Source organism: Halichoerus grypus, chromosome 3 (assembly GCF_964656455.1).
Source record: "Halichoerus grypus chromosome 3, mHalGry1.hap1.1, whole genome shotgun sequence".
In the NCBI taxonomy this organism is placed as follows: Eukaryota; Metazoa; Chordata; class Mammalia; order Carnivora; family Phocidae; genus Halichoerus; species Halichoerus grypus.
This window is the reverse complement of record NC_135714.1, coordinates 58,238,672-58,264,457: the sequence shown is the minus strand read 5'-3', so window position 1 is coordinate 58,264,457 and position 25,786 is coordinate 58,238,672. Positions and strand designations below refer to the sequence as shown.

The 25,786-nt window shown below is 41.8% G+C and overlaps 1 protein-coding gene across 9 annotated transcripts in view; it reads left to right on the top strand.

Moving 5' to 3' along the window:
* The window catches only part of RASSF6 (Ras association domain family member 6), a 48,636-nt gene that overhangs the window by 6,079 nt on the left and 16,771 nt on the right, over window positions 1-25,786 (top strand). For 8 of the 9 annotated variants that reach the window (XR_013446378.1, XR_013446376.1, XR_013446377.1 and 5 more), the window contains exons 2-4: window positions 4,717-4,815; window positions 18,644-18,722; window positions 21,976-22,115. Coding sequence is in view for 4 of the 9 variants with exons in the window: in XM_078068766.1 (XP_077924892.1) it covers window positions 4,748-4,815; window positions 18,644-18,722; window positions 21,976-22,115 (287 nt within the window). In the remaining 5 variants the exon portion in view is untranslated. Of the gene's footprint in view, window positions 1-4,716; window positions 4,816-15,317; window positions 15,467-18,643; window positions 18,723-21,975; window positions 22,116-25,786 lie in introns of all 9 variants that reach the window. The other variant, XM_078068767.1, reaches the window with a different exon arrangement.

Below are 25,786 nucleotides of genomic sequence, written 5' to 3'. Positions count from 1 at the left end.
TAAGAGCTGGATGAACACAGGTAAATACAAAAAGCCCTGATCCAAAGCAGTTCGTGTTGTGCTTGGGGAGGACAGACATGGAAATAGATGAGATCCTTTCAGATGCTGTCACGTACCTACATGGAAATCATGTGGTAGTGGCTGACTGAGACTTGCTTAGGGAAAGCCTTTGAGAGAAGAGATACTTGGCCTGAGATTGGCAGGATGGGAAATAGATGTGAAAGGCTCAGGGCAGGGTGCTCCCAGGAGGAGCAACAAGTATAAATCTCTAAAATGGGAATGAGCTTAGGGAGTGACTGAAAACCAGCAAAAATCCCCAACATAGATGAAATGTAATCCATGGGGAAAATAAGGGAATGAATACTCAAAAGATTGACTGGATTTTGTGGGTCATCATAAGGAAGCTATATTTTATTCTAGTTCATTCTTGGAAGTCATTGCAAGTGTTTAATCATGGGATGATGACGTTTGTTCAGTCTTTAATCACCCTAGATGCTGTGTGTGCAATAGAATACTAGTCACAACGTGGATGCTGGGAAACTAATCATGAGGCTGATGCAGAAATCCAGGAGAAAGATGACGATGATGACTTGGCTCAGGGTGGTAGCATTGGAAATAAAAGCTTTTGAGGTTCAGGTGACATATTGGAGGTACAGTCAGTAGGATTTACTTTTGGATTGGAATCTGGTTATAATGAAAGAGGAAAAAATAAAACTGAGTCTTAGTTATGGTGCCTAATTGAGTAAATGGGAAAGAATTGTGGAGGAGGGAATTCTGGAAACAGAAGAAAGTCTGTGGCCATGTCTTGGCCATGTTGATTGATATGGAGATGCCTGTTAGACGTTCAAGTAGAGACTAAGTAGATACCGACATGAGTCTGGGAGTCTGGAGTTCAGCAGAGAGATTGGGCTAGAGATGGATTCAGTTACCTGGGAGAAAGCGCAAACATGGAAGAAGACATAGCTGAGGATGGACTAGTAGAACCAGCCAGCATCCCATGATTGTACAGAGTACTCCAGAGAGGAAACTAAAATGTTGAGACCTGTGAAACAGCAACAAAACAAAACAAAACAAAACAATAAGGCAAGTTGTTGTGGTTACTGCTTTGTCTGAAAACCTCAAGAAAAGAAAGGGTTTCAAATGCAGGAAACAATCAACCTTGTCAAATGCTGCTAAGAGGCCGAGAAAATGAGGAAAGAAAATGAACCATTTGGCAAGACATAGGCCACTGGAATGTGGGAGGGGAGGTACAGGGAGGGGCAAATTAAAAGGATAGATGGTAAATAATCGGGATCCAGGAGAAGGTAGTGTTTGGACAGTGAGGTCACCACTGGGGGATTCTCACTAGGGGGCAACAGTAACCCTTTTTGTAGGTGATTAGAATGACAAAGCCTAGGGGCAAAACTCCGGTTTTAGAAGCAAGAGCAAGGGCTGTAGAACCAAACCCCCCAGACCAAATCCTATGAATGAGTAACTGGGATTGGTTGGACTCATGGAACATGCTACGTTTTTGTCCCAAGGCAGCCTAAAACACCCATGTGACTTCTGACCTACACAGAGTGAATCTGCCTGGTTGGCTAAGCTCCCGTCCCTTCCAGCGTGAGTCCTCCTTGAGACCCCCTTCCGGTGATGAGCTATCAAAGAGGATATATGCCCAACTAGACGAGCACCAGTCTTTGAGCAAGAAGATATGAGTAGGAAAAGCAGTAAGGTATAAATCAAGAACGACAGTAGAAGGTGGAAAGCAGAAAATGGCATCACAGCAGGTGCAGATAATAGGCTCTGGGGAGACTTGATAAGGTCCCACTTGAGCAGAGACGAGGAAGAAGCAGAAACCTGGACCTCAGCCTCTGGTGACGAGGGCCCTCTCATGTGAGGTAACTAACTGGTGAGAAGAGACTCAGTGCTTTGAGATCCATTAGACTAGTAGGCCTGGTATTTGAGAAAAGCTTCAATTTTCAGGTTGGAAAAGTAAGTGTTGGTGGAATTGCAGAAAACCTGAATGTCAGGTTGGGAAACTTGGATGGTATTTGCTAAGAATGAGATCCCAGGAAGGTTTGTGAACAAGAAGATGATGTGATGGTCAGAATGCTAAAAGCATAAAGGGAAATTAGCCAAGCACTCAGTTTAGAGACTGTTACAATCTGCCGGGCCAGATGTGCTCATAGCTTTCAAATAGATTATATAGTTTCAAATAACATGCTATAAGAAGACTATGCATCAGGGATTTTGTGAAAACAGCTTTCCTTTCTTTTTCCTTTTTCCTTCCTTTGGGTGATGGGGTGGGGGGAATTGCTATTCTCCTGGAGAAAGAGGACAAGCAATTCCTTCTAAACACCTTACTCCAACCAAACTAAGCTAATTTGGAAGTAAAAGGAGGAAGTCCCTCCCCCTCTTTTTTTAAATAAAAAATTAAACATTTCTCTCTAGCCTAACTTTTTATCCTGGTGATATCCCCTATGATTCTATAGGCTTGAATCAATAGTAATTAAATATTTAATTCGGCAAAACGGAATGACTAGAAAATATTATACTTAAAATCTCTGGTCACACCCTAATGCCATTTAGATGAAGACATAAAGGAGGATGTTTTTCATGTCTGACCACGGTTTCCAGAGCCTGAAGGAGACTTGAAGGATGTTACGTCACACTTAATCAACACTTGCGAGTCAGAGCTTGATTTTAGCTGCCTGGAAACTTAAAATTGTGTTTGCAGGACTGGGGCAGGGTTCAGCCAATTTGGGATGGGTGGCTGCAATAGAAGAAATGTCTTCCCTTGCACAGACTCATATAGGAGAAAACTCGTTCTAGAAATACTGTAAAAACAGACTTACCAAATCCTTCCTTGCCTTGGGACAGTGATTCTGGAGTTTTTCGGTTTACATAGTGCATTTTCCTCTTTTCTGCACATCTCCAAACGTTGCCCTAGGATTTCTTCTCTACTTTAGCTATCTTGTATTCCCACGTTGACAAAACATTTCAATGATTATAAAATGTCTTTTTTGGGGATTGTAGAAGCCTTTGGGAATTTAATATCTTCTTAAAGAAAATAACACTGAATTGCTAAGGAAGCAGAAGTTCAAAACCGACTGAAAATTTTTTTCACAAGTCTCTGGAAATTCTCTTTAAAAATATGATAACAGCAAGACATCTAATATTTTTTCATAAATTTCTGGAAATTTTACTATAAAATATAAAACCAGCAAGGCTTCAGAAACATCATTCCAAGCCAGGCAAAGTTCCTTATACAGTTTCTCCTTTTTTTCCCCTCCTTTTTATACTTCTCAATAAAAAGTAACCTTCGCACCAAGAAACAGCACTTTCAAACATCCTGAGCACATCTGTGCATTTATAGAAAGATAAAACAGGAAGATAACTTCTGCATCACTAAAACCTGGTAGTATCAGAACTGTGGATAAATCGAAAAATGAAAAAAAAAAATCCCTAGAGTGATTCCAAATCAAATACTAAAAATTCAGAAATCGTATTTCTAACAGGAGTTATGCCAAATTTAGCCATACTGGATACATTCATTACCAAAAGCGTAGCTAATACGGCCACCCACTGGAAAGTGATTTTCAGCACAATTTTGATCCAGGGTTTCACTTACAAATTTGCAAATCATTTGCATTTATCATGGGCCAGCACTGTGGTTTGTATCGTACTTTCTTAGAAATATCACTCTATCCTGTCTGCCTTTCTCTCTCCCTATCTCTCTATTGCATAGCTGTCCGCCTCTCAAATTCATTACCAAGAGGAAGACCGTATGTCAAGTTATATATTTCTGGTTCATTTAGTATTTTTTCATATGCCTCTTTATGCCCATTTTTCTTTAGAGATTGTTTTAATTAAATCATATGTTCCTCTTCTATTACTACTTATTTGCCTTAAATTACGTGAAGAATATAATTTTCAATTTTAAATGGGAAGTATATCATGAGAGATAAAATGGATTTTTCTCAAAAGCACATATCGAGTAAGAAAAACAGAGGAAAACACCTAAACCTCTGAAAACTTATATGGGGGGAGTGGGGGCGAGAGCAAAGAACACATTATTACTTGTTCTCAAACAAGTCACTTTGTGAACAATTATGAAACGAAGGTTTAGAGGCTGCCATTTGGAAACTCACTCAAAGCAAGTTGTAGTTACAACTCTGAACTCTGAGCTTAGTTTCTTACCATTGAACATTTTGGAGGACATCTGACTTATCCTCATTTTAATTCCCTTAGATATAGAAAAAGTCTTTGAAAAGAATCTTAGAACAGACCAACTGATAGGAAATCAAAGATTTTAATCTGTATAACCTTTCTGAAATGCAAAAACAATGTTGGTGAAAAGCAAAAAGTAGAGGTCTTAAAGACATTTAGACTTTGCTTCGAATGATCTGTCCCATTACTTACAAAGTGTCAGAAATACAGGTAAGAATACCCACACCTTGCTGGGATGGTCTGAGGATTAAACACGATAACATCTATAAAGTGGCTCACATACAGAGTATAAGATCCATGGCACATGGAAAAAAAAAAAAAAGAAGGCTCTTTCCTTCCCTTCCCTCCCCAACCCAACCCTCATGCCCATGTATGAAACACTACTTAAAAATTTTCCTGAAATACGTTTACACGCTAGGGACATGACAAAGCATTTCAATTTAAGTCAGAAACTCATTTCTGAATGCATCACACGAATATACCAGTAATATTATTCTAATGTCTTAGGGTATCCTCAGATGACTTCAGAAAAGGGGAAATGAGGACTGTCATGGCTCATCAGCACTCTTCGTGGATCTTCGTTAATGAGAGGACATTCATTACCAGGTAATTATATGCCTGTATTACATGTTATGCTGCTCCATCGTCATTTGTGGATTCTGCCCTCACACCGTGTCATCCTGAGCATGATATATGACCCAAAAAATCAATAATATGAATCAACGGTGGAGACATTGAATAGGAATTTGAATAAATATGGTTAAAGACTGCTAACCCATAACCTCTCATGGAACAATCACTTGTATGTCCTAAAGAGTGGTCTAATTTCACTAAATACTAAATTTCTATTTTCATAGTTGGCAGAATTCTCAGGAACAGCCTCAAGGAAACGCCTCAGGCTCCTCATAAATGATATAGCCAAAGAATTAGCCCGGGGGCCCCAAACAGGTTTTTCTCTCCTCTTCTCTCCCTCCCTCGTTCCTCAGGACACACTTCATTTTCACTGTGTCTCTCTTGATGTTAGGTTATGCAATATACGGGACATCCACAGTTGTTTTCTTGCTCACAGCAAATAGCATCTTATTATATTGGTTGGGGAACAATAGGGCAGGGACTTGAAAACTGTAAGAGTAAAGCTGAGGACTGAGTTGGCTAAGCTGGAACAGAAGCGGATGAGGAGAAAGATGACATAGTAAGAAAAAAGAAACCAAGGGGTCCTGGAACAGGACCCACGTCTCACCAGGAAGAGGAACAAAGCCAAACAAATGACAGAGGGAAATTGATGTAAATGATGCCGGATTGGGCCATAGGAAAGCAGAGAGAACAACTGTGGTCCAAAATGGAATTAGAGTCACACCTGGAGGATACATATGACTTATACAAGGTGAGAAGAAGAGTAAAGTAGAAGATAGTGGATCCATCTATTCATTCCTCAAGTACTTATTAACTGCTCCCTGTGGACAGGGATTCTTCTGGACCCTGAGCATTCAACAATGAGCCCCCCCCCCCCAAAAAACCCTTAGCCTTATGGGGTTGCCTCCTAAAAGGGGGGGGATACAGTGACTGTGTAAGATAAATGAGTAACAATATATATAATTAGATGCCGAAAGGTATGAAGAATAAAAATAAAGCAGAAAGGGAGTAATGAGGGCTAGGGGAGGACAGCAGGGAGTCATGATGTCCTTGCAGATGGCCCGGGAAGGCCTCAGTGGGGAGGTAGCATTAGAAGAAAAGTCTGGAGGAGGTGAATGAGCAGGCTGTGCAGGTAGCTGGCTGGGAGCAAAGGGGACAGCGGGGTCACAGCCCTGAGGCAGGTGCATGCCCCTAAGAGTGGAGGAAGCCAGTGTGGGGAAACGAAGCGGGAAGGACAGCAGAAGCTGAGGTTCCTGACATCATGGGCCAGAGCGTGCGAGATCTCACAGGCCGTTGTGAGACTCCAGCTTGCCCACTTATGACAGGAGAAGCCACTGAGGGATACTGAGCACATGAGTGCCTGGGTCAGTCTGGCTGTCCTGTTAGGAACAGGCTGAAGTGGGGACAAGGATGGAAGCAGAGAAATTATCAAGGAGCTGATAGTTCAGGGTCGAGATGATGGTGCCTTGGGCCTAGGGGGCAGTAGTGGAGGTTAAAGAAAAAGGTCAGATTCTGCATATATTTTGATGGAAGAGACAATGAAACCACATTTTGGTGGGGGAGGGGGAGGGTCTGAGATTCTAGTGACCCTTATTTTGTGTCATATTTTGAATTGACCAAACTGAGGACTGATCGTTTACCTTCTGTAACCCAGAGCCCCTTTCAGGCCCCGGTATCCACTTATTAATGGGAGCTCCAGGTGGTAAAATAAAATATTGTAACATTTACACAAACACCAGACTTAAAGATAGCATTTCTCAAAATGCGGTCCATGGGCCACCCACCCCCCAATCAGACAAGTTGGTAACAATGCAGATCCCGGGTTAATCAGGTCATTCTGATGCATACTCCGGTCTAAGAACCACTGCCCGGAGGAGGAAGGGATTAACGTTTGAGAACTTCTGACCACCTGAAATAAACAAAAGCCAGGGGAAATTATAAAGAGTTGTCAGTTGTCAGAAATTATAAGAATACCACTGACCACCTGTGATATCCAACGTGTCACAAATCTACCGAACACTTCCATTCATTTATTCTCTGGACAGGGAGTCATTCAGCTCCCACTCCATACTAGGTGAACGAGACAGAATTTACAAGCTTATGAAGGGATTTTTATTTCCCTGCACAGAAATACGTGAAAAATAATGGAAATTACTAGGAAAATAGGATCTGCTTAACGGAAATTTTGGCTTCAGCAAATTTCATGAGAGCTACATATGATCAATAAAATCAGAGGTCGTGATATTAATAGTGTAGCAGCAATATAACATTTATGTCTTACTGCTGAATGAGAATTCTCTGAGTTTAGAAATTTCCCTGGGTGAAGGGTGTTGGCAGAAGTCAGCTTCATGCTCAAATGACTAAGTTTCCAGCTGCCGTTTCATTGCCTGGGGTCATCACTGCTCTGGTGCAACACATGGTAAATATTCTAAGTGAGGTGAGTTTAAAAAAATGGTTCCATCTGGTTGCTTTCAAAGTACTTTCACTTCAGGTCCTAGGCTGAAATCAGGGCACTTTAGAGGTGAGTAAATGCCAACCGTGTACTTGAAAAGTGTTCAAATCCGGTTTGAGAATGCAGATCAGATTTCATTCTCGGAATGGTAACTTTTTCTCCTACTTGGGAATCTAATACAGACCCTTGCAGCGGCAGACCACCAGGCACGTGTGCGTTCCCATCCTCAGTAAAGAGCTTTAATTAGCATGATGTAATAACGTTTAGCCGAAAGTGCGTTATTCCAAACAGTGTCTTTTTCCAAGCATGTTGCCCAGGCACCCTTTGCTGAAACAAAGGAATCAGCCACCTGCACCTCTGAGCACATTCAGCACAAAGAGCCAGTGTTCTGGAGGCTGCTCCTACCTGGCCAGGAGAGCCAGAGGGCAATGTTTGCCCAGTTTCCATGGCCAGGGTCTTCTCTCGATCAGAGGAACTGGAGCAAACGCTGCGTGCCCCAGCGTGCTCTGCAGGTAGGCTTAGGAAGAGGGCACCACTCTCCTGAAGGCCACTGGACTGTCTTCAACAAAGGATGAGAGAACCCTCCCTGACATATTTATTTTAAGGAGTCAGGATATTAAAATAAATCAGGGACCAAAAGTTCGAGACCTGTTTGGAACCATCTCCTTTAAACATGAGAATTTTTTTTCTATGTGAGGATTGTTTCTAAAAATTTGTTTTAACATTTCCATTATTAGGTTTGATGACCTAATGAAAACAAAAGGAATTTTCATTATGAAAATTGGATATCATGTTAGTTACTATGTCAAAAAATGCTCAATAATGTCCCCCCAGATCCATGAAAAAGATCATTTATTAAGCTTTCTTTATATAAAATATTTTTCAATGAGCATTGACAGTCATGAAGCATACCAATATGACTGTTATTCCCAATAAAATTTACTTATTCCACATTTACCTATTTTATCACTTTGGTCAGCTAAAAAATAAGATCATCTATCTCTCCAAGATACACTGAAAATATTTCAATAGAAAATCTGATAAAATCAAAATTCAGAGATGAGAAATACATTAACTTATGGAATTTACTTGAATTTCTGGATATGTCAGTTGGTGACACTGGTGAAAGATTTTTTTTCCCCTCTAAAAATATGTCAGGGGGCACCTGGGTGGCTCAGTCCATTAAGCGCCTAACTCTTGATTTCGGCTCAGGTTGTGATCTCAGGGTCGTGAGATTGAGCCCCATGTCAGGCTCCGCACTCAGCTCAGAGTCTGCTCCAGATTCTCCCCCTCTCCCTCTGCCCCATCCTCCTGCTTGCGTGCTATCTCTCTCTCTCTCAAATAAATAAATAAAATCTTAAAAAAAACTAGGTCAGGATTTAATTTTCTATATTTTCTTCCCAAAACAATTGCTGAGAACATACCATAAGCCAGAAGTTGTACTAGAAACGAATATGGAATTTTTTTTTTTTTTTTTGCAAAAACAGAACAAGAGATGCCTGAAGCTACAGATTTCCAATTTGAGCCTTCACCAGAATCACCTGGAGGGCTTGTTACACGAAAGATGGCAGTGCCCCATTCCCAGATTGTGACTCAGTAGGTTTGGATTGGAGTGAGCATTCCTATGTCTAAGTTACCCAGGTGGTGTAGGTTCTACTGGTCTGGGAATCACACTTTGAGAACCACAGGTCTGAAGGCCTGATAAACTGAGCTGAGTGTTCAGAAGGAAAGGGACCCTTTAGAGAATACGGACCTAGTCTAAGGAGGGCGCGTTCCCTGAGATCTGAACAAGGAGGGGGCAAACTAGTTTAAGAGAGTGAGTGGGAGAGCATTCCTGACGTGGGGAGACTGCTTGAAATCCTTACGGCCAGAGGGAGCTCAGAGTTCCAGACAGTAAAAGTACCCAGTGTGGGTGAGGGACAGGACACAGGGAAAAGCATCTCTTAAAAAGTATGTTAGGTAAAGCAGATGCTACGGTGTGTTCTCTGTGCTCTGTATAGAGTGTGGAGTATATGGAGGATGCCCAGAAGAGAAACAAGGAGGTCACTTAATATATATCCTTTCTTTTTCTTTTAAGATTTTATTTATTTATTTGACAGAGAGAGAGAGAGCACAAGCAGGGGGAGCGGCAGGCAGAGGGAGAAAGAAAAGCAGGCTCCCCACTGAGCAGGGAACCCGATGCGGGACTCGATCCCCAGACCCTGAGCCGAAGGCAGACACTTAACGACTGAGCCACCCAGGCACCCCAATATATATCGTTTCAAATGTAAAGGAGAATCAGTGGTCAGAGTCATGGCAGTGTCACAGAAGAGCGAGGAAAGAGCCTGTGTACCAGGAAAGCTCCTGTTGTGAGCTCCTGCTCAGGGACGTGGCCAGACACTCTGGTAGCAATCCCAATGGTCTAAGAGGCTGTTGATGAATTAACAGAATAGAGAGCTCATTTCCCCATCCCTAGGGAACAGGGGGCCTCGGGCTCAGGAGACAACGTAGCCCTCCTCAGCAAGCACAAAAGCCTCCTGTGTTCGTACACAAAGGGTGTTATTTGACAGCGAGCCGTGTCTGCTCCAATCATGACCAGAGTTGCATGGCACACTTGTGTTTACTTGTCAGCTGGTTTAAAAAATGTATAAGGCTTGGATTAAACAAACCTGAAATGAAAGTTTGACACGTGGGAGAATGAGAAGCAAGATCACAGTATAAGCTACATACCCACCCAGTTGCTCCATTCCCTCATCTCTATACCCAGCCGTGCAGCAAGTCCAGCTGGCTCCCCCTCCAGAAGCCAAGCCCTTCTCCCCATCTAGTCCAAGCCCCCATTATTTCTTGCCTGCGCAACTGCGGCAGCCTCTTTATTGGGCTGCCTGCTTCCATTTCCCGTCCCGATAGCCACTGCCCCCCAGCGGCCAGGATGGCCCTTTACAGTGTGAGGCACAACATCTGCTTAAAGCCTCCGAGGTTCCTATTACAGACTCCTTACCGTAAGGGGGCTCTAAGGCCCAATGTGATCTGGCCTGGACGACCTTTAGAACCTCATCTTTAACCACTCTTCACTTCTTTCTCTCCTTCAAACATGCCAAGCTTAGTCTTGCACACAGGGCAATGCATCTCTTGCTTGGGACCCTCTCCTTGACTCTTGACTCTGCTGACTCCTTCCCATGACCGTGGTTTCAGTTCACTATGGCAGTCCTCCTGATGGCACCCTCTGACATGTCTTCCACCGTGCATTGCATCACAGGATCCTGTTTTATTGTGCTCCCAGTATTTATCCCTGTGTCAAATTAGCCTATTTCTGATTTTGCTCTTCTGTTTTCCTCCTACAGAAAGGAAGTCCCGTCACTGCAGGGGCTTCCTTGGCTGTATACCCTGCTACCCCCAGCATCTGTTACATTGTCTGTTACACAGTAACCCCTCAAATTTTTGCTGATCATGCATGAGTATGGAAATAGCCAACCTCAGAGAACTAAATCAGGACCTTAGTGTTTTGACATGCGCTACCCTTCAATACTGTTTCACATCTAGGGGCAAAGTGATGACACCAGGGCTTCTCTTTGATGTCCATGCGGATTTCCTGGGCATCTTGGGTAAAATACAGATTTTAATTTCTAACAAGATGCCTCCCGGGTGTTCAGACAATACTAGGATAGGAGTCACTTTATTTAAATCTTGTTGTAGACATATTAACGGCCTCCCAGAGATGGCAACATCCTAATCCCCCGAACCTGCGAATATTTCATGTTGCACGGCAAAGGAGAATTAAGATTACTCATCAACAACCTTAAAATAAATTATCTAGATGGGCCCAATGTAATCCCAAGGGTCTTTAAATATGGGAGGGGAGGAGAGTTCTGTGAGGAGAGTCTGTGTCAGAGCAAGGCTGCTGAGAATGGTCATTGCTGGCTTTGAGATGGAAAGGGGGCCAGGACCAAGGAATGAGGGCAGGCTCTGGAAATGAGAAAGCAGGGCAACAGGTAAATAGGGTCTCTGATTCACAGCCCTAACACTATTCACACATCGGTAGCTGTTCTCTCCAGAACATTCAGCTGCAACAAGAAAGGGGACTATTTCATCAAAGTGGAGGTAGTTTCAAGTCCTTACTTTAAAATAGAAATATAAAAACCGGTGCTGATTTGTGAACAGTATGAGGGCTGTGAACCAGAGACCATATGTCCCTGTGTTTCAGGCCAGAGAAGACGATTGTAGAGCAGAGATTTCCTTCCTTCTTTCTTCCCTGTCCACACACTACTCGGGCTGCCCCTAGGAATTCAGCTGTGTGTGATAACAGAAAACAGGGTCTGATATGGGAGCAGCACATTGCAGCTGCCAACTGGAATAATAGGTTGTGAATTTTTTTTAGGCTTTTTCATAAAAGTCTTTAAAAGCCTAACCCTAGAGGAAAAGGGAAGAGATGAGTATCTTCCCTCATCTGAGGTTGTTGGAAAACACGCTAGTGGGTTAAAATTTCAAATACTGAGATTTACCCTTAGAAAGGGATTCTCTTAAAAATCAGATGTCAGATCTAGAGCACACGCCTGTTTTCTTCAGAAGCACTGGCATTTTAACGAAAGATACACTCCTTCGCCTCTCCCTTTTTATCCCCTTTTAGGTCTTATCCACATCTAGTGACATTAGTCTGTGTAGCTAAAGCCCCTCTCTTCAATGGTAGAGTTCATCATCAAGAAAACCACTTTGGGCATTTTTCTTTGTTTTGTATCCACCAGCAAGCCATCACTTCAAGTTACTTTGTAATACTACAAAATTATTCCTGAGTCTTTAATCCTTTTGCTCTTACCTGAGTTCTCGGGGTTGAGGACCCAAGAGAAGCTGACCCACTAATGGCTCTGGGCCAGTTTTTGCAGGGCTCACCAGGAAAAGATGAATGCCCAGAAAACACAGAAGTCCAAAATGGCCAAAAGCAGCCGAGGGGCGATTGTGGCGGAGGAGACGCACATCTGGTTATACTACCTTATTGATCAGATTTGTAGTGGAGTTCATGCAACTCCCAGGTCCTTTTTATTATAGGTTGTCAGCAGTGAAGAGAGAGTTGGGTCTTAGGATAGAACTGTTTGGGAGAACAAAGCGAACAAAGCAAACAAATCACAGGCGCCCTCATCCCGACCCCCAGCAATAATTACCAATACTTTAACAGAATTACTAGAAATGTTAGAAACCCTTCCTCTTTGAAAAAGGCAGTCCCTTCAAAGGAAGTCAGGAGAGGTAGACAAATTCGGGGTTCCCGGATCATTCAGCGTTTGCATTTTTACTGCCATCAAGATAGACCTCTTCTTCCCAACTTCCGCTGTTTTCAAACAGTGGAGCCCAACCCCTTCATTTGCAATGGAAATGTGAAGAACCTGCTTGGCCCCCTGAGGGAGGTGTCTATGCAAAGGTTGAAAGGCAGTCTTCTTTCTTCATGTGAACCAGAAGAGGAGGCCACAGGCAAAAAGACCCGGAGCTGTAGCTGCTGGTAGGAGAGCAGCTGCAGAAGTTTGCCATTTTAATTCCAGGATTCACGTTGACAGTAATGAAGGATAAAGTGGGTTAAGAGAATTCTGCTACCATTTGCAGACATCACGCAGACGTCAGTAATATGAAATGATGTGTTGTCTTGGCAAATGGCTTCGTGATAAGGCTTTACTTATTTTTTTCTGTTGTCCTAGTTCCTGGTTCCACCTTTCCAAAAACATACAGGAGTTTATATTACGCTTTTATGGAAGCAAAACTATGACAACATTATACATGCTTTGTGCACTTATTATATAAAGTTGGGGAAGTAGACAGAACTACAACCCATAAAATAGATCATCGTCTTGATTCCCAGCACATGGTCCCAGCTGGGTCACCTTTACATGCTTCACTCATCGTTCTTTTATTAAAAACATAGTAAGTTTTAAATTCAGTTTTTTAACCTAACACGAAATTGTTGATCTCATAGCTCAAATTTAACCTTAGGAACAAAATCCATGTGTGCTGGGGGGAGAACCAAATGCATAAGACAGCAAGTTAGCATTTTTATTCTGCCTCAATTTTTCATCTCTTTGAAGATATTTTTTCAGATGTCTCAGGTTCCTGCTCCTAAACATGGCAATATGCACAATAGAATGTTGTTTCTAATGCTGTGGTCACAATGCAGTTCAGTGGCTGCCTGATCTGGACCCTGGACATTTTTCAGCAAGTCTCCATGAGGCAGAAGTCACATAAACTCAGGAAGCACAGCTGTGGCCAAATACGCCTTCCTAGGCTAAGCTGGGCTGTATTTTTCTCTGGTTTATTTCGTGTCATGTGGCACAAACTTCTGAAGTTTGTGTTGGGTTACATTGTACAACAGTATTTCTGGTTTACCTTTATTGGGTTCAAATAGTAAGAATCACTTAGCAAAGAGTGGGACAGGGTTTTTGGTTTCCAGGAAAGGGATCGGATATCCACTTAATTACACTGTATATCATTACTACAACAAGAGCAAGAACTCTTATTACAACTAAAATTTGACATCCATTCTATCTATGGATGCAAGGCATAACTCCGTTCCATCCATCATGCTGTCCCATGTCCGTGAATATTACAGTTTTATAAGATCAAATAAAAATGTTTCTTCCGGGGGCGCCTGGGTGGCTCAGTAGGTTAAGCATCTGCCTTCGGCTCAGGTCATGATCCCGGGGTCCTGGGATCGAGCCCTACATTGGGCACCCTGATCGGCGGGAAGCCTGCTTCTCCCTCTCCTACTCCCCCTGCTTGTGTTCCCTCTCTCGCTGTGTCTCTCTCTGTCAAATAAATAAAAATCTTAAAAAAAAAAAAAAAAATTGTTTCTTCCGGCCGGCTAAATAGCATGATAAGATTGAGGAACTCATTTCTTGCTAAGTCCATTATTCATGGCAGACGTTCAGTGTGTGGGTAATTCCCATCTGCTGAGCGACTGCAATTCAGACCACAAAGTACAAAGTACACCTAAGCATTTTACAGTTGATTCTGGATCCACTGTTGCTCATAAAACCAAGCTGGGAGCCTTAAAGGAACAGGAGCCCTGAGCCCTCTTCTGCATCCTTGCCCTGCATCTGTCATCCCCATGTGAAGTCTCTTGCGGTTAGCACTCTTCACGAGCTGCTGTGAATAATTCTGGGTGTCTATCAGCCTCTGTCAGGACCTGATCTCTGCACTGCCACTGCACGGTGCCAGCTTCTGTCTTGAGAAGCTTATTCTTCTAGCCCTTCATTTAATTAGAAGTCCGGTTTATATGGAAGTTTGCCATTCCTCAGTTTCCTTAAAACATTATCTGTATCAGGGCGCCTGGGTGGCTCAGTCAGTTAAGCGTCTGCCTTCGGCTCAGGTCATGATCTCAGGGTCCTGGGATGGAGCCCCGAGTCGGGCTCCCTGCTCAGCGGGGAGTCTGCTTCTCCTCTGCTTCTGCCCCTCCCCCCCGCTTGTGCGTGCGCCCGTGTGTGTGCTTGCGCACTCTCTCTCTTTTTCTCTCTCTCAAATAAATAAATAAATCTTTAAAACACTATCCATATTACATACTGTTTGATTTTTTTTTTAAACCTTATTGTATATTACGATGCAGTATTTCATGTTCCACAAAACCAAGCTTTCACAAAGTCAATTTCTTATGTATCAAACATATAGTGTATAGGCTGTTTGAACTTTATGTCTATTTCATGGGCATCCCTGTGGCTTCTAGACTTCACAGATTTTTAAACTGAGAAGATTGGATGTGAAATCCATTTCTTCTCACCCATTTTATGTTTTGTTAGGGCAGCTGAATAGTTGCTTAGCAGTCTGATCGAGGCTGGGTGGGGAACTTTTTGGTGGCTGAGAGGGAAAGATACCCAGATGCTTGTTTCCTTTCTTGAGGGGAGGAAGGTCCATATGTAACATTTAAGCGGATCCAGAAAATCTGTTACAGTCACCATTGACAGGGCACAGTGTAAATTAAATCACTGCCCCCTTTGCTGACTAGGGACTGCCTAGATAATTCTTTTGTGGTTACCTTCCGATGTCCTAAATCATGTAATCCCTTTACTTATTTTAGGGCCCATCTAGACTTCATTGCCTTCTGTACATGTGGGACACTTGAGCACCTTTCCATGGAACACAACCTTGCCCCTGCACCTCCACCCCCGTACAGTTGGAATAGTCCCACTCATCTCTGCTGCCATCTTGTCCTGAAATCTGTCTCCTGTAAGTTCCCTGGTGGCCTTGATCATCATGTCTTTCTTTGGCCTAGAACTTTCAGTGTTCAGTAGCTGCCCCCTCCCTGCAGGGTAGAATTTTAAGCTTCTTAAAATGGCTCACGAGGTTCCTGTCTGCTTCTTCAGCTCATTGCTCACCACTGCCCATTTGCATGTTCTACTCTTAGAATCCCAACGCTCTGAGCTTTCTTCACAAAAGCTATAGAAGTAGCCCCGTGTCCTTGTGAACATTCTCTTTGCCTGGTAAGCTCCTCACACTCTTCATGTTTAATTCCCCCCTCCAAAGTTCACAGTAGGCCACATCTATTCTTGAAACTCTGACCCATCCTCAGAGTATGACTGAAACCCCCGGATTGGGCTCACACGGTCACTGATGAGTGCCTGAGTGAATGACCATTCACTATTAGAAGACACAGGCAGACACGGATAATCAACTTGACAATCACTCTTCACGTCCTGTGCCTTCAGTGCCAACAAGTCAGATTAACATGTTGCAGGCTAGGTTTTATTAGCAGGGTTATATTAGACCCGTTGTTTCATCCGATACACAAAAAAATCATCTTCAAAAGTTCCTCTGGTAAGGTATATGCAATTAAAATATAATGCTGTTTTAATATTTGCAATGCATTCACCTTTGCTATAGTTGTTTACATGACTTGTGAGCTTTCTTCCTAATGCCTCACTTTATCCCAACCCTTCATTTTACTGAGCTCTACTACTCTTCCACACTCCGGAATCCTTCAAAGTGCCATTAATATTCAGTGAGAGAGATCCTGCCTGTGGTAAGAAAAATACGGACAACTTCTGTGGTATTCAGTACCCTGTGTTATACTTGGGAGGGGTTGGCCGACTTTCTCTGTAAAGGGTCAGATAATAAATATTTTAGGCTTTGTGGGTCATGTGGTTTCTGTGACAACTACTCAACTCTGCAGTTACAGCAGAAATGCAGCCACAGATAATAAGCAAACAAATTAGTGTGGCTACATTATAATAAAACTTCACTGATAAACACAAATAGCCCAGGACCACAGTTTGCTGACTCCCTGGGTCATCTGGAGACTTATTTCTGTGGGAGAAGATTCAGTCAGGTTCTGTTCAGGTACAGAAACATTTTCCAGGTGGCTTGACCTCAGAGAATATCTTCTAAGTATACATGGTCCTGAAAGTAAATACTTTGAAAGGTACTTGTAATGTATCTTATTGTGCGGTTTTATCAGAGACAGAAGCTGAGGGAATAAGATTATATAAAAATTCATTTGCCTTAATAACAACCCTCACAGCTCAGCATATCAGAAGTTGCATCCCAAGTGAACCAGAAATTTCTATATGCTGCCCTGGTACTCAATAATGAAAGCTATAAAAGCATTCATGCTCCTTACCAGTACAATAATTTTTAGAAAATATCCCGCAGTAATGACTCCAGGGCAACAAGTCCCTTGTGTGTGCAATGATATTTAGAAGAGAAATATTCATCAACACTGAAATTCTAAAGTAACTCAGTTGGGAATGGAACCATAGCATGGAAGACTTCTGTAGAATGTTTTTGTGTGGTGACTGTGTGAAGTATATGGAACCTTGGAAATGTGCACATTAAAATTACAATGCCAGATGGAAAGAGTACATTTACATGATCTCAAGCAGAAAAATCAATATACATGAATTCTGTCATTCAGTATTCAATAAGTATTTATTGATTAAGAGCCTACTATGAACAAGTGTCTGCTCTAGCACGGGGAAGACAATAATGAATAAAATAGACCAAAATTCCTGCCTTCATGGAGCCAATATTCCTATGGGAGGGAGACAGATATTGAGGATCAAAAGAATTTTAAAAAATAATGTATTTGGAAACTTAATAGGAGATTTTTTCCCCATAAAACTGCTTATATAAAAAAGTCTTTCCCCCTTTATTTGGTACGTTTCATTTTTTAGGAATAAGAATTTCTCTGATCATTTCATTCAACTGGTGTTCATAGAGTTCTTACTATGTGCCAAACACTCTTCCAGGCACATGGAATATAGTGCAAACAAAACATACAAACACATCTATTCTCATGGAGATATGGTCTGGTGAGAGAGATCGAATATAAGACAAATAAGTAAAATATGCTCAAGGTTAAAGGTGACAAAGGGGCAGAGGTAAGAAAGCAGGTTATGAATGTCTGGAGAATGCAAACTTTTAGATTGAGTGGTCAGGAAGGACTCCTTGAGATGGTGAATTCTGAGTAAAGAGTTAAAGAAAATGTGTAAAAAGTGTGACAGTGGGTTGGGGGTAAGAGGGGAGGTCATTCTGGATAGGGGGATCAGCAAGTGCAAAGGCCCTGAGGTGAGAATGTGCCTGGCATATTTAAGGAACATCAAGGAGGCCAGTGGCTAGAGTGTAGTGAGTGAAGGAAAGGATAATAGGAAATGAGATCAAAGGGAAACAGAAGACCAGATCACATCTGGCCTTTTAAGTCATCGGAAGGATGTTGGCTTTTATCCCGAATAATGAAAAGATATTGGAGAGTGCTGAGCCGAAGAGAGAGATGATCAGGTTTGCGTTAAAATAATACCTGCTGTTACAACAGACTACAGATACAGGAGGCTTTTAGGAGACAGTCGCACTAATCCAGGTGAGAGAAGATGGCTCGGACCAGTAGGATAGTTAGGAAGGGTAAGGATCTTAGGCTGTGGACGCACAGGCGAAGGATAGAGGAGGGGGCAGGAACCAGTATTCCCGCAGCCAGATCCCACCTGCCACGAAGGATAAGTAACTCGGGAGCAGTGACCATTTCTGAACTGTTACCATACCGTGGGTAGGAAACACGATGTCAGGCACATACTAGATGCTTAATTTAGGCTGATTAAATGTTGCAAAACCAAAAAGAAATGTGAAACCAGATCTCTATTTTATGGCTGTCTCTTGTCACAGAACAGTCTCCCCACCACTTTGCCCTCAGTCATTTTCCCTTCTTTGGTTATTTATTTATGAATTAGCCTCTCCAGTGTTTGTTGATGTCCCAAGAAGACTTCCATTCTCAATGACCTGCAGTAAGTGAAAATGACAGAACAGTAAAGATTCCATTGAACCATTTCTACCTCATACCTGTATGAACTGAATGCACTGTTTTTGCCTCTTACTGTTAAAGAGCTCGATTGTAACCAAATGTAACTTTTTTTTTAGGGAACAACTTAATTCTTTATTGAAGACCTATAACATTTTTTATGGGAACCAGAAAAATCTGCATATTTTATATGGACAGGTAAGCCCGTCAAAGAAATACAATACAGTTTGATTCCCAGAAAGGAATTCCTTAAAGGTATAGAGGAATCAGGATGAGTTGGAGTCCATAATCTAGCGGCACAAGTGGTCTGGAAAAACAGGTGACTCTTTGACTTGATCATGATTTTTATTTTTAGACTATATCACAAAATCCCAGTCCTGGAACATGTGACTTTTTTAGCATTTTTGGGGATAGGAAAGCATTTAAAAATAATTACAATGACCTATTTACTTTCTATTTTTACAACAGTGTATAAGTATCTTTTGCACAGCAATTACACTGGAAATCTATCATAATACTTTCTGACAAATGTACCAGAAAGTATAGAGAAGGTGGTGTCATCCCATGGTGACATCATTTGTAGTAGAATTTGAAGATACCTTAAGTCTATACCAATGGGGGATTGCTCAAATATATATGATATGGGCAGTGACATAGTTTGATTTGGTCGTTAAGATGAATCAGTTAGATTCCAATGGATGTGTACCATGTTATAACAAATTTTAAAATGTGAAAGAAACAATTCAGAAAAGTCCTGAAGCTAGAAAGCATTTTTAGGCACGCAAATGACAGGTTGTTGTACAAACTGCCTTAGATTTTTTTATTTTTCCTCTTCTTCTCCTTCTTTGAATGCTTCATTCTCCACATGTCTCTCCACTCAGTCTTGTATCCTAATGGAGCTCACCTCACATCTTTACAATATCTTCCTGGTCCCAGGGAACTTTAGACTTTTGTACCTCTGATTCCAGTCTTCAAATTTGATGGTAGAGCATTGACTTTAGGCCACTGTGATTTGGCTTAAAATAGTCATTGGGACAGAAGGAAACTTACAAACCACTGTGGCCTTTACTAGAGAAGTTAAATGATTTAGTTCAATTGAACATTTCAGTTACCTTCCCAAATGTAATAGCAGAAGGAAATAACTAATCTCTTTACAAAGAAATGGGCATAATTTTAAATTATTTCAATATTGTCCTATATCTTAGATCTCTAATATATGTAATTATAAAGATAATTTAAGAAAATTTAAGAAAAGATCAAAACTTTAAAAAATTACTGTTTATATTTTACTTGAAGTTTCTACAAAATTCATGATGTTAAGGTATTTGTTTCCTTTACGAAAATGTTGGAATTTTGATGTTCTGAACATATAATTTGAGGCATATTCTTTCCAATTCTATGAACAGTGTTCAATTTATAATACAAAAGTCATTTAATTTTTTAAAATTACATGAAGTGAAGTACACAGTGAGACTATCAGATCACTTAATCTTTCCATCTTTACTTACTGGTCAATAAAGTTAGAATTCAGAATTTTCTAAATATCCTTGGTTACAATAACAGACACTGTTCAAAGGGGAAATATGGAGGCTAACATGTAGCTTTCTTAATCTCTGGTTAGTTAAGCAAATCTTGATTGTCTGCCATGTGCCAGACACTGTTCTAGAAGCTGTAGATATAGCAATGAAGAAACTGAACAGAATGTCTTGCCTTTATGCTCCTTACATTATAGTAGACAGATAAGAAACAAAATATACAATATATCCAATGGTAGTAAAGATTGTGGACAGTAGCAAAGCAGGGGATCTAAGTGGGGTGGGGGAAGAGGACCACTTGACCAAAGACTCTGAAGGATGCGAAGAAGCCAACTTTGCAGAAGTCTGTGGGACACACATTCTGGACAGAGACAGCAGCTTGAGTAAGGGGCCGAGCCTGGCTACTATAACTGAAGTACAGCAGGGAAGCCAGGGGAGCCGGAACCTTATGAGAATGGAGAATTAGTAGACAGAGTAGCTAGAGACATAACTGTGAAAGGAAAGCCCCAGGGGGTGTGGGTCTTGTACACCATTGTGAAGACCTTAGCATGTGCTTGGAATGCGATGGAAAGCCACAGGGGAGTTTTGCATAGAACAGTGACATTATCTAAAAGGATTCATTTTAAAAGGATCTCTCTAGCGATGGGGAGTATAGGGAAGGGCAAGAGAACAATGAGAAAGAAAACTCTTGCAATAATCCAGGCAAACAATGACAATGGCCTGGGCCAGAATCATGGTAGTTGATACAGTGAGTGTGGTCACGTTAGGGATATAATTTTTTTTTTTTTAAAGATTTTATTTATTTATTTGAGAGAGAGAGAATGAGAGAGAGAGCACATGAGAGGGGGGAGGGTCAGAGGGAGGAGCAGACTCCCTGCAGAGCAGGGAGCCCCATGCGGGACTCGATCCCGGGACTCCAGGATCATGACCTGAGCCGAAGGGAGTCGCTTAACCAACTGAGCCACCCAGGCGCCCAGGGATATAATTTTTAAGATGGAGCTAATAGGATTTGCTAATGCGTTGGATGTTGAGTACAAAAGAAAGATTAAAGGCGACTTTAAAATTCCTGGCCTGAGCAACTGGAAGGATAAAGGTGCTATTTGCCAAGATGGGAAAGACTTGGAGAGGAAAACATTCATGGGAGAGAGATCAAGAGTTAATTAGGAAGATATTAAGTTTGATGTCAGGTAGGCAATTGGACAACTGGAGCTCAGGGGGAAGGTTTGGACTGGAAATATAAAGTTGGAAGCTATTAGTTTAGAGACAGCTTATAGGGACCCTTGAGATCACCAAGGATACTGGGGTAGATCTAGAAAAGAAGAGGCCTACGGATTTTAGACGAGATTAAATAAGTGCACACAATCCATGTTTGCATGGAATTTCCTTCTTCTGTTATAATTCCAACTTAAAAATTAGTCAAATGCTATTGATTTTTTCAAATAAATAATTTCTGTTACACATTTAACACCGTTTTTGTACATTTTCCACTCATCCTGCATAATAGTTTTGTGAGTTAAAATTTCCTGTTCAGAAATGAGGAAACAGCCACTAAGTCTCCGAAGAGCTGTTCTTCGATTTCTAGTTTAGTATAGTGTTTAGTTCTGTTTTAATTCGAAGATAACAGAGTTAAACTTCCAGTTCATTGAAGAATGTTGGAGTTCAGAAAGCATTTTAGCATACCATGCCCTCTGGTGGGCATGTCATTACCATTATGACTTACTCACTTGGCTGGTTAAAGCTGTTTCCAAAAATGAATTATTTTGAGGATAAATTGAAAAGCCAAACAACCCCACTGGGGAATTTATTTTTATCTATTAAAATGTCTTACAGACTTGATTTCTACATTTTCCGTTAAAAGATTTACTTTCTATAAATAATACAAAAACCGTGTTTGAGATGATTGATTTCTTCCCCAGACAGAAGATGGAGAACCAATTGTTGAAGGAATGTTGGACATTTCCTGGGGAGTAAAACGGCCTATACAACTGAAAATCCAAGATGAGAGGCAAATCCCTTCTTTTACTAAAGTGAAGTCGCCAGATGTCTTTTCCAAAAGGTAAGCTATCTTTCATGTTTTAACTCCTTAGAAGATCATCCTCATATTTACTTACCTTTATTGTGTGGACTCTTAAAGATGGAAGCTCGAATGCTTATAACACGATCTCATCTGATCCCCAGCCACTCTGTAAAGTAGGTGTTCAGAACCCGGGGCTCTGAGAAGCTGGGTTATTTGTGCAAAATCTCCAAATACCATGTAGCAGACCTCAGGTCTATCTCTCTGCTGTGTTGCTTCTCTCCTGGAAGACTGAATTCCTTTGTTAGAAAAGACAAAACATATTGGGGCACCTGGGTGGCTCAGCTGGTTAAGCAACTGCCTTCGGCTCAGGTCATGATCCCAGGGTCTTGGGATGGAGCCCCACATCGGGTTCCTTGCTCAGCGGGGAGCCTGCTTTTCCCTCTCCCTCTTACCTGCTACTCCACCTGCTTGTGATCTCTCTCTCTGTCAAAGAAATAAATAAATAATCTTAAAAAAAAAAAAAAAAAAAAAAAATATATATATATATATATATATATATATATATATAAAGACAAGATTCCATTAGGCCTGGCGTGGTCACGGAAAGGGGGGATAAAATTTCTCCTCTCCTTGGAACAGAGGGCTCTTCCTGCTTTCTGGAAAGGAGCTTTAATTATGCACCACCTGATTGTCCTGATCCTGTTCAACAGGGCACGACAAAGTTGCCCTTGAAGCTCAGTAACTGCACAAGACCGTCCTCTGTGTGGGTTTATGCAACTGTACCCTGAATACAAAAGTTGGGCTGAATTTTTTCATTCTCCTTTGCAATTTTTAGAAAAATAAACATTCCCAGAAGGAATCGTACATATTTTTTTTCTTTTTTCTTCCTAATTCCCTACTTTCCCTCCTTTTTAATCCTCAACTTCCCAGCTCGTCTCCTTATTTCGTATATGTGGAGGTACCAAGCCTTCTCCTTACCCATCCTGCCATCTATAACATCTATAACCAGATGGGCTGGAGTTTTAGGAAGAGAGGATGAAGAGAGAGCCAGGACCTTTTCCTCAATCTGATCTTCCACCATAAGCAGGGAGAACCCAAGTATCACCTTGAGGGAAGCCCCACTTTTGCTTTGGAAAAACCACTGACGCCCCACTATGATTTGCACCTGGCCAATTTGCTCAGACATGATGCTCCAGCAGTTCTGAACATTTTGTAATTCTCTATACATACCTTGCAGCTTCTTACTTTCCTTCCTCCCTGCTTTTCAACATCCATTTGCCCGACTCCCTTCTCTCAGTCTTTTCAGATTCTGGTCAGGGAACAAGGTAACACATTCTGCAGAAAGCATTTTCTGACCCTTTCTTCTGTACGAGGTGCACTGACAGTTTTTCCTAGGTCACTTTCAAAATACACCCTTAATTGCATTTTTATGCACCTACCTCCCCCTCTGACCTGCGAGCTTTTTCAGGGTATGGAGCATGTCTTATTCATCTGTTATCCTGGTTGTCTGCAGTGTGCTTGGCACAAAGAAGAGACTCAAAATAGAGTCTTGAATACAGCCCACAAGCCCGGTAGTGAAATTAACCTCTGCTCTGTTGTGAAAATTGTCTCCATCTACTGCTTCTGACTAGCCATCCAGGCTAATGGTTGCCGATGGGCGAAGGGTCCAGTGTTTGTGGAACAGCAGAAGGGAGACCACAGACTTGGGCAACCTGATGAAGCCCCGCATCCCTCACCGTCAGAGGCCAGATGACTGATGGGGCTGAAGATTCTAAGTGACTAGGAGCATCCTGTAAAAGGAGAAATTACCCCTGGGCTCTGCTTTGAGATAACCGTGCAAGATATGAATTTGGCAAAATTAGCTATCATCATTCATGTTACCTAAAAACTCATTGCAAAGTTCTCTGAGCAGCCAGCTGCTTTTGATGCATTTTCATTATTTGAGTCATGAAAACTTAATAAGTATGGAACATTAAGCGAAGATGTCAAGGAGATTCAGTGAGGTACTTGTGTTATTACATGAAGCCTTTTTTTAAATAGCTACCCCAAGGTATTTTTAAATTTTCAAATTAACATTCAAAACACTTGTTCCTAAAAATCCTCAATTTGGGCACAAGTTTCAAGAGACCAGGTGGGCAAAGTAATATTGATGCCTCTCCATACACGGTGGCAAGTTAAAAATTAATATTCTCATGATGTGCCTTCCATCGACACCAACGGCATTTTTCAGTGTTTATCAGAAAGAACATTGCTGTGAACTAAACAGGAACGATCTTTAGTTTCAAGTTGAGAAAGAATTCCCTAGAGAACTTAGCTTGCCCTTTACCACAGTAATGAAACTTACTAGAACATTCGAAGTGAAGGGTATCAGATCCTTCTGGAGGTTAAGAGTGATCAGAAAGAGATGCTATCCCTCTCACACTCAAGAGCAAGATTAGATTCAGTTGTGGTCAGTCAGCCAAGACTCTTTCATGGGAACCAGCTCAACACTCAGCTGGAAGGGGCAGCATGATTTGGAATGGCTATTCCTTGGCCTCTGGTTCCCCAGCGGGGCACATGGCCACCTGACGTCCTATTCTTTGTTTCAGTCCAGTCCTAGACACAGTCACTCTGGCTGCCCCCCCATAAGGGGGCATTCGCTTAAATTCTGAGCATTGAAGGAAATCATATGAAGAAAGGGACGATTCCCTCACTCTCACTTCTCAAGTCCCCTTTCTTGTCCTGGGTGCCTGTGTGCAGAACTTCTCCCTCTGCTCCCACAGGGTCCCAGATGTGGGATCTGCAGTGGGTGGACATGGAGTAAAAGACGGGCAAGTTGTGTACTCAGTGGCAGGAAGGGCTGCAGTCTGGTCTTTCGGTTCAGCCATTGAGAGCGTCATCAGTTTGTCATGCTAATTTGTTTTAATTATCTTCGAAATGAGTCACCCTGAGTCAGCTTAAAGGGAGTGGTAGAAGCTTAAATATAAATCAGTTTGTTTGAACTGTGACCACTTGTGATCCTTTATGGAAACAATCCTGTGGGCAGTACTTTGATCTTTCCTATCTGGTCCAAGTATTTTGTTTCGAAAATCTTTCAAAATTTTTTTTTCAAAAAACTCCCAGCCTTACTGAGCTTACGTTTGCTTGCACCAGGTTTCAGTTCTGTTTTTGTTTTTGTTTTTTTTTAATCTTTGTGAAATCAGCTTTGGCACATTTTGTACAAATCATGACAGAATGACATAAAGAACAGAAGCCCGGGGCACCTGGGTGGCTCAGTCGTTAAGCGTCTGCCTTCGGCTCAGGTCATGATCCCAGGGTCCTGGGATCGAGCCCCGCATCGGGCTCCCTGCTCCGCAGGAAGCCTGCTGCTCCCTCTCCCACTCCCCCTGCTTGTGTTCCCTCTCTCACTGTGTCTCTCTCTGTCAAAGAAATGAATAAAAATCTTAAAAAAAAAAAAAGAAAGAAAGAACAGAAGCCGGACAGGCGTACATTTGAATAACTTAATAGTGTGTGTGTGTGTGTGTGTGTGTGTGTGTGTGTGTGTTTTACAACACAGGTAGAAAAATGACCACATTCCCTTTGTTTATCAAATTACTACCTCCTTTTTATTTTGCAATTCATCAGAAAACTTCCCCACAGTTTAAATTTACCACAGTACACATCCTGAAGCATGGTCAGAGCAGTGCTAACGGTCCCGTGCTTGGGCAAGTTACACTATGTGATATTGCATA